We start from the raw sequence: 9,620 nt of genomic DNA on the forward strand, positions 1-9,620 counted from the left end.
ATGAAACAACACAGAGCTACATGAGACTACACACTGCTACATAAAGTGCACAGGGCAACATGGGCAAACAGCACAAGACAGTACAGTAACTACCAAAACAGGACAATAGACACAGCAAGAGACAGTGCATTGCCTCCATCATCGTCACCACCACCACTGCCATCACCAACATCATCATCATCACCAACATCATCATCATCACCATCATCATCATCACAATCATCACCACCACCATCATCGTCACCACCACCACTGCCATCACCAACATCATCATCACCAACATCATCATCACCAACATCATCATCATCACAATCATCACCACCACCATCATCGTCACCACCACTGCCATCAACATTATCATCGTCACCAACATCATCATGATCATCACCACCATCATCACCATCTTCATCATCATCATCATGATCATCATCATCATCGCCACCACCAACACCACCATCATCATCAATGCTATAAAACACAGATGAGCTCAGTGTCATTATGTGTCTGTTTTATCATGTTTATATTTTTTGAAATAAAGTATATTTCTATGTTTCTGTATAAATGTGTATAAATGTGTATAAATGTGTATAAAATGTGTATAAATGTGTATAAATGTGTATAAATGTGTATAAATGTGTATGAATGTGGCTGGTCTTCAGTTTAATGTTTAATATGTTTCAGTCTGGAAGTTTGAAATTGAAGTTTTAAATCTAAATCTGTGTTTGTGATTAAAAGCTCAGTAAATGTTTGAGGATGTTTCAGTAATGAGTTGAAATGATGGATTATAAAATAGACGACTAGAGTGATAGTGAGACAAACGCTTACACAAAACTGACCACAGTGGGCGGAGTTATCTCTGACATCAGCATGACGTCATCCCCTCAGTGCTGTGGAACATGTTGAAATAAATAAGGTTACGGTTCAGTAAGCTGACAGGAGGCATATGTGTGTGTGTGTGTGTGATGAAGATGTTTGCTCTGTGGTCAGTGAATTTTCTCTTCCTCGTCTCTGCAGAAGCCACAAACACGCTGGATATGACGTCAGGTCAGAACTAAACTTTACACCATGTAGCTGTTTGTGATGAATTATTTGCAGTTAATTATAAAAACAGTAATTATTTATTTCCTGGCAGGAAGCGGTGAGTCTGCACCGCTCAGTGTTGAAGTGTGTGTGAAGAGCTCGTGGACTTTAGAGGTGCGATGGACCGAGCACCAGAACACCACAAACTCTGCACAAATCTATCAGGTCCAAATTAGACGAAGTGAAAATTTTAATATCGTCGCTCAGGTGAGTGAGACAGCTGTCCTTTTACTGCTCACACACACACACACACACACACACACACACACGGCTTATTTTTATTCCTGTTGTTATAGTCAATACAGTAAGTTTACACGTAGTAAGAGAAAGTCTAAAGAAAATGAATTTAAATGTGTAGAGTGTAGATCAGTGTGAGAACAGAATATCCAACACACTGAAAACACACAGAACACATCAGTGTGTCAGCAAACACCTCATCATTACACACTAATGTACAGTAACTAACAGAAATATATTCTACACCACAGTCTGAACACATCCCCATATTCCACTGAACTAACCTTCATCACACTCTTTTATTATCTCTATATTTATACCTCCACTCATCAAGAGATTTATCATACTGATGGTGATGATGATGATGGTGATGATGATGATGACGGTGGTGGTGATGATGGTGATGGTGGTGATGATGATGATAATGGTGATGATGATGATGATGATGACGGTGGTGGTGATGATAATGGTGATGATGATGATGATGATGACGGTGGTGGTGATGATGGTGATGATGGTGATGATGATGATAATGGTGATGATGATGATGATGATGACGGTGGTGGTGATGATAATGGTGACGAAGATGATGATGATGATAATGATGATGATGTTGATGATGATGATGATAATGATGGTGGTGATGATGGTGATGATGATGATGATGACGGAGGTGGTAATAATAATGGTGACGAAGATGATGATAATGATGATGATGATGGTGATGATGATGATGATGACGGTGGTGGTGATGATGGTGATGGTGGTGATGATGATGATGATGATGATGATAATGGTGATGGTGGTGATGGTGATGATGATGGTTGTGATGATGATAATGATGATGATGATGTTGATGATGATGGTGGTGATGATGGTGATGATGGTGATGATAATGATGGTGATGGTGATGATGACGGTGGTGGTGATGATGATGATGATGATGATGATGATGATAATGGTGATGATGATGATGATGTTGATGATGATGGTGATGATGATGATGATGATGACGGTGGTGGTGATGATGGTGATGGTGGTGATAATGGTGATGATGATGATAATGGTGATGATGATGATGATGATGATGATGATAATGGTGATGATGATGATGATGTTGATGATGATGGTGATGATGATGATGATGATGACGGTGGTGGTGATGATGGTGATGGTGGTGATGATGGTGATGATGATGATAATGGTGATGATGATGATGATGATGATGTATTAACAGGGTAATGTGAGCAAGGAGGCTGGAGTTCGGTTCGTATCGTGGGTTTGGACCTCAGCGCTGCCGCTCCAGTGTGCCGATCACTCCGTACGGATCAGACGCATTCCCGGCTCATGGACTGACTGGACGACTCATTACGGTAAAAAAAACTGAACACATGCAGCGCTGGAGATCGAGCTTCATGATAGTTCAGCTCCAAGACTGGGACAATGTATCTGTGTGAAGATGTATTGAGATCTCAAACATTCTGCTTCAAAAGTTCAGCTCCAACTGAAATCCTGAAACCAAAAACACACCTCAGAGAACCTCGCAGAACCTCAGTGAACTTCAGAGAACACTTTGTCCTGTTTCAGTACATTACCCTGCTCACAGATTTTTTAAAGGTGTATAAATAATGTGCTTTTAAAAATAAAATATTTTCCCAGTTGTTTGCAGCTGAAGTTCTCTGAAGTTCTCTGAAGTTCTCTGAGGTTCTCTGTGGTGTGTTTTTGGTTTCAGGATTTCAGTTGGATCTGACGTGAGCTGGACAGGAAGGTCGATCTGCAGGGTGGCGGTTTGTGAACACTTCCTGAGTGTGTGTGTGTGTGTGTGTGTGTGTGTGTGTGTGAGTGTGTGATCTGTGATATCGCAGGTGACATGGCAGGGTTGGGTTGTGTAACAACACTTGTGCAACCTCACTGTGATCTGCAAGTCATCTGGTGTTGCATTGTGTTTTCATGAATAGACAGATGATAGATAGATAAATATGTTCCTTTTTCTCTGGCTACGACTCTGCATTCTGCGTAAGTGAACTACGTGCAGTTTACACGCTGACCTTTACCTTTTATCCTACACCAACGTTCCAGTCAGACCCACGCAGGTTGGTGTGTTAGTCAGGTCCTCTCCACATGTGTAGGTTTGAGGTGTAGTTATAGAATATGGATTTTTTTAAAGAGGATAAAAGCATAGAACTTGATATTTTCTTGCAGAACCACCAGGTCATATATTTTATTATTCAATATAAAAAAAAGATTAAAAACAAGTGACTAAATTCTGAAAAAAAAGACTCAGATATTAAGATGTTCATTATTTCCAAAAGTCTGTTCAGAAATTAATATTGTCCGCTAGAGATATGGTTCTCCTGGTGGGGTTCGGGGAACCCCAGGGGTCCATGATGTAGCTCCAGAGCGTCCCTGACTCGATTGGTTTATTAAAATCACATGACGATGATGGAGATTACTATCAGTCAATGTTTTGTTTTTATGGCTATTATTTAATTTAATTTATAATTTAAGTGTAAATATAACTGTCTACTCAGCTGAAATGAAAGAGCTTCATCTAAAACTCAATAACTAAAGAAATTTCAATGTATTCTACCTGCAGTTTTAAAATGAAAGCCAGGAAGTGATGTTAATGCAACACACAGTGTTTCAGATGATTTTCAGGAATAAACAGCTGTAATGATGTGAATAAATAATGATGCTGCTGCATACTTGCTCTTTTGTTATTGAGATGTGTGCTGTGATCATAACGGGTCTGTGGAAGTTCTTTAACTCCGGAAGGTTCCCTGGCTGCAAACAGTTGGAGAACCTGTGCATCAGAGCTTGCTGCAGATCTCATTTCCAGTTCTTCTCTCTGCTTTGTGTTTTTCAGGTCAGCAGAACATTAGCGCCAACAGATCGAGGTTATTCCCAACAGAGGAGGTTTTACAGGAAGGATCGACCGTCTTCTTCTGCTGCATCCCTCCTGATGGAGCTCGAGTTACTGCCCTCCACTTCTCCAACACGCCGTACCCGCTAATCAACATCAGCCACCGTGTCAGAGCCATCAGAGTGCTCAGACTCAACACCACTAGGATGGGCGTGAACCTCAGCTGCCAGGACGACTCGGGAAACGAGCGAGCGGTGTTAAACTACGTCACCTGTGAGTTCAGTAGCAATCAGTGTGATGATTTTAATCACTTTCCATGTTATTAACTCATATTACTGTAGATATATCCTGATGTTTACTGTGATAGTTAACAGTAATCATCTAAAAGGCTATTTTGTTTAAAATGAAGAATGAATGCAGTGTGTGTGTTCGTGTATATTTATATTTGAATATAGATGCTGATTTTTTAAATGTGAACTTTATATATACAGTATAATTACACTATAATAAAACGTTATCTGAGTTAGTGGACTTTACTGTAATCACAATGCTGATGTTCTTCGTGTGTTGAAAGTATTCAGCACATATCACTCGTATTGCTCAACACATATCATCTCATCAGAGTGTGTTTTTACAAAGGAAGTAACGAGAGATGGGTTTTTCTAGTTCCTCCTGAGAAGCCGAAGAACCTGAGCTGTGAGACGAGGAACCTGAAGAGCATTGTGTGTTCATGGACACCGGGCAGAGAATGCAACCTGAGCAGTGTTCGGAGACGCCGATACACACTCCACATCCTGTACGTCTGATTTTCCTCAACAGCACAACACATCCTGACTCCCACTGTGACTCTAGAGCTGTACATTCTGCCTCTTTAGGATCAGGAACTGACTCTAGACCAGCATTTAAGTTACTTACCCCCTCCAATAATTATTCTCAACATCTTTCTCATGTATCACTCCTCTCCCTTTCTCTCTCCTCCGGTTCTCTCCTACAGGAACGCGGATGGAGTGATTTTCCCGTGTGATAAGAAACCTTCCTCCTGCGAGTTCCCTGTTCTTCCAGACCTGATCTTCTACAACATCTCTGTGATGGTGAAGAACAGCCTGGGGGAGGAGAGAGAGAGCTACGCCTTCAACATCACACACAGAGGTGAGAACAGTAACAAACACACACACACACACAGGATGATGATGATAAGCTCTTGTCAGAGTTTGCAAAGTGTGTTTTAAATAAAGAAAAGCGTGTGTGTGTGTGTGTGTGTGTGTGTGTGTTGTCCATACAGTGTTTCCTGTCCTCGAGGACATGGCCGTGATTCCGGGTGCACTGCATGCTGAAGTTTATTGGACATTAGATGGGAATTTTACAGGCCTGCAGTTAATGTGTCAGATCTCCATGGAGCCGATAAACACAACCACAGTGAGTGTGTGTGAGTGTGTGTGTGTGTTATAGGAGGTGCAGTGTGTATGTGTGGAGTGTGTGAGGAATCTCAGGGTGTGTGTGTGTTATAGGAGGTGCATTGTGTATGTGTGGAGTGTGTGAGGAATCTCAGGGTGTGTGTGTGTGTGTGTGTGTGTGTGTTATAGGAGGTGCAGTGTGTAGGTGTGGAGTGTGTGAGGAATCTCAGGGTGTATGTGTGTGTTTGTGTGTGTGTGTGTTATAGGAGGTGCAGTGTGTAGGTGTGGAGTGTGTGAGGAATCTCAGGGTGTGTGTGTGTGTGTGTGTGTGTGTTATAGGAGGTGCAGTGTGTAGGTGTGGAGTGTGTGAGGAATCTCAGGGTGTGTGTGTGTGTGTGTGTGTGTGTTATAGGAGGTGCAGTGTGTAGGTGTGGAGTGTGTGAGGAATCTCAGGGTGTGTGTGTGTGTGTGTGTGTGTGTGTTATAGGAGGTGCAGTGTGTAGGTGTGGAGTGTGTGAGGAATCTCAGGGTGTGTGTGTGTGTGTGTGTGTGTTATAGGAGGTGCAGTGTGTAGGTGTGGAGTGTGTGAGGAATCTCAGGGTGTGTGTGTGTGTGTGTGTGTTATAGGAGGTGCAGTGTGTAGGTGTGGAGTGTGTGAGGAATCTCAGGGTGTGTGTGTGTGTGTGTGTGTGTGTGTGTGTGTGTGTTATAGGAGGTGCAGTGTGGAGGTGTGGAGTGTGTGAGGAATCTCAGGGTGTGTGTGTGTGTGTGTGTGTGTGTGTGTGTGTGTGTTATAGGAGGTGCAGTGTGGAGGTGTGGAGTGTGTGAGGAATCTCAGGGTGTGTGTGTGTGTGTGTGTGTGTGTGTGTTATAGGAGGTGCAGTGTGTAGGTGTGGAGTGTGTGAGGAATCTCAGGGTGTGTGTGTGTGTGTGTGTGTGTGTGTGTTATAGGAGGTGCAGTGTGTAGGTGTGGAGTGTGTGAGGAATCTCAGGGTACGTGTGCAGCAGCTGCAGCCGAGCTCTCAGTACTCCACCAGAGGGCGCTGTGCAGTGCAGCACAACAGCTGGAGTTCATGGAGCACAGCATACACCTTCAGCACAGGTGTGTACACACACACACACACACACGCACACACACACGCACACATACATGCACACACACACACACACACACACTGAAAGTGATGATAAAGTGGTTATTAATGTGTGTGTGTGTGTGTGTGTGTGTGTGTATGTGGTGGTTTCAGAGCCGCTGGTGACGCTGGATGTCTGGAGGAAGTTGGAGGAGAACCATCACAGCCGCAGGATCAGGGTTCTGTGGAGAACCGTACGCTCACAGTTCTCCTGTCTATCACACTCATACAACACACTACATTACACACTGGAGCTACAAGGCTAACGTAGCTAACAGTAATTGTACAGCCTCCAGTTTAACATGGTCCGCTAAATGCTAAATCTCCTCAGTGGGCTTTGTGGAGGTGGTCAGTGTCTCGCACAGACTCGCTCATGAGTTTTCTAACTTCAGATATCAATAAACATACACAAAAGCACAAAGCCACAGAGAGAGAAGTGCATTCTGGGAGAATGTGTGGGAATCTGTGAGAGCTCTGTTGCTAGACATCAAGCTAGCTAATGACTGAGGCTGATGATTTAGCTAGCTAGCATGTAGTTATTAAGTGTTTTATGCAGACCGTGTGATAGGGAAATGAGACAGAACCATCCGGAACGTCAACATTTACCTCAGATGTGTTGAAAAAAAAGACAGAAAAGTCACTATTACACATAGCATCAACCACTAACACTGCTAACACCGCTAACACTGCTAACACTGCTAACACTGCTAAAACAGCTAACACCATTACCATGGGTTCTGCCATATTGAGGACCTTGGGAACTAGACGAATGCTGTCAGACACACTGTGGTTCCTGAAGTTGTTCGTGTGGAATTTTCTGATAAACACAACGAACACACAGATTCACATTCTAACTTAAACACACTCACAGCTCCATGGGGGGGGGCGTGGCCTAAACTCTGAAGGCGGAGCTTGGCCCTTAAAAGTAATCTCTATTATCATATAGTTCTGATTTAATTTGCATATTTATTTTTTATTTGCTTGTGTGTGTGTGTGTGTGTGTGTGTGTGTGTGTGGGTGTGTGTGTGTGTGTGCATTCAGCTCTCACACTGGGTTTCAGGAAATTGTTAACGCCCACGCACACACACACACACACACACACACAGATGTTTCTTTTTCTCTTGTTTCATTGGTTCAACAATGGATCACACTCCTCCACTGAGGCGTATGACATGCGTGTGTGTGTGTGTGTGACAAGATAGAGTTCCGCTCTCACACTTTGTTTCAGGAAAATGTTAACCCTCTCTCTCTCTCTCTCTCTCTCAGTTCAGCAGCAGCTCACACTCCACCATCGAGGCGTATGAAGTGTGTGTGCAGCAGCAGGACGAGAGCAGAGTGTGTGTGAACGTCACAGAGACGCAGGCGGAGTTTACAGTGAGGGACGGAGTGTGTGACGTGTCAGTGAGAGCGCTTACACACACAGGATTGTCCCTGCCATCTTCTATTACAGTTCCAGTACTGAACACAGGTCAACACACACACACACACACACACACACTTAGACATGTACACACACACAAAACAAGTACACAGGAAATTAATGTTGTAGCAGTGTGGCTGTAATATGTGTGTGTGTGTGTGTGTGTGTGTGTGAAACCAGACCCCACCCCAAAGCAGAAGAGGATTGTGGGTAGTGCAGATGGTTTCCTGTTGATCTGGTCTGAACTCTCCTCAGCTACATGTGGCTACACCCTGGAGTGGTGCATGATGGGTAATTTAGGACCATGTGACCTGCAGTGGAGGAAAGTCTCAGCCAATCAGACGTCATTATTTCTCAGCGCAAGTACGAAGAGAGAGAGAGAGAGAGAGGGAGAGAGAAAGGGGGTGTAAAAATATACAGTCAGGTCCGGACGTATTTGGACAGTGACAGAGATTGTGTGATTTTGCCTTTGTACACCACTGCAACGGATTTGAAATAAAACAATCAAGATGTGATGGAAGTGTGGACCTTCAGCTTTATTTTAAGAGGTTCCACAAAAATATAGCATTTACCATTTAGGAATTACAGCCATTTTCAGCAAAGTACCTCCATTTTCAGGGGCTCAAAGGTATTTGGACAAAGTGACATAATTGTAAATATAACCATAATTTTAATACTTTTAATACATAATTTTAATACTACAGTCAATGACTGCCTGAAGTCTGGAGCCCATGTTCTCAAAACTCAAATTCTGAGTTTTCTCCCTGGAGATGCTTTGCCACGCCTTCACTGCAGACACCTTCAGTTGCTGCTTGTTTGTGGGTCTTTCTGCCTTCAGTCTTATCTTCAGTAAGTGAAAAGCAGCTCTATCGGGTTGAGATCAGGCGACTGACTTGGCCTTTGAAGAATATTCCATTTCTTTGCCTTCAAAAAGTCTTGAGTTGCTTTCGCAGTATGTTTAGCGTCATTATCCACCTGCACTGTGAAGCGGCGTCCTATCAGTTTTGTAGCATTTGGCTGAATGTGAGCAGAGAGTACAGCCCTATACACCTCAGAATTCATCCTGCTACTTCTGTCAGCAGTCACATCATCAATAAACACCAGTGAGCCCGTTCCATTGGCAGCCATACATGCCCATGCCATAACACTGCCTCCACCATGTTTGACACATGATGTGGTTTACTTTGGATCATGAGCTGCTCCTTTCTTTCGCCATACTTTTCTCTTCCCATCATTCTGGTACAAGTTAATCTTGGTTTCATCAGTCCAAAGAATCTTATTCCAGAACATGGGAGGCTTCTTTTAGATGTTTTCTGGCAAAGTCTAATCTGGCTTTCCTGTTCTTGAATGTTCCCAGTGGTTTGCACCTTGTTGTAAACTCTCTGTATTTACATTCATGAATGCGTCTCTTGATTGTAGATTTTGACAATGATACGCCCACCTTCTCCAGAGTATTCCTGACTTCTGTTGATGTTGTGAAGGGGTTTTCTTCA

At 43.2% G+C, this 9,620-nt stretch overlaps 1 protein-coding gene across 1 annotated transcript in view; it reads left to right on the forward strand.

Annotated features, from left to right (window-relative positions):
* Positions 1 to 947: 947 nt before the first annotated feature.
* osmr (oncostatin M receptor) overlaps positions 948 to 9,620 on the forward strand; it is an 18,530-nt gene continuing 9,857 nt past the window's right edge. The window contains exons 1-11 of the mRNA XM_053228746.1: positions 948 to 1,044; positions 1,133 to 1,287; positions 2,555 to 2,690; positions 4,184 to 4,453; positions 4,847 to 4,976; positions 5,175 to 5,329; positions 5,463 to 5,596; positions 6,526 to 6,676; positions 6,822 to 6,901; positions 7,974 to 8,175; positions 8,308 to 8,490. Coding sequence (XP_053084721.1) covers positions 963 to 1,044; positions 1,133 to 1,287; positions 2,555 to 2,690; positions 4,184 to 4,453; positions 4,847 to 4,976; positions 5,175 to 5,329; positions 5,463 to 5,596; positions 6,526 to 6,676; positions 6,822 to 6,901; positions 7,974 to 8,175; positions 8,308 to 8,490 — 1,678 coding nt within the window. The 5' untranslated portion in view covers positions 948 to 962. The remainder of the gene's footprint in view (positions 1,045 to 1,132; positions 1,288 to 2,554; positions 2,691 to 4,183; positions 4,454 to 4,846; positions 4,977 to 5,174; positions 5,330 to 5,462; positions 5,597 to 6,525; positions 6,677 to 6,821; positions 6,902 to 7,973; positions 8,176 to 8,307; positions 8,491 to 9,620) is intronic.

Source organism: Pangasianodon hypophthalmus, chromosome 24, assembly GCF_027358585.1.
Source record: "Pangasianodon hypophthalmus isolate fPanHyp1 chromosome 24, fPanHyp1.pri, whole genome shotgun sequence".
Taxonomy (NCBI): Eukaryota; Metazoa; Chordata; class Actinopteri; order Siluriformes; family Pangasiidae; genus Pangasianodon; species Pangasianodon hypophthalmus.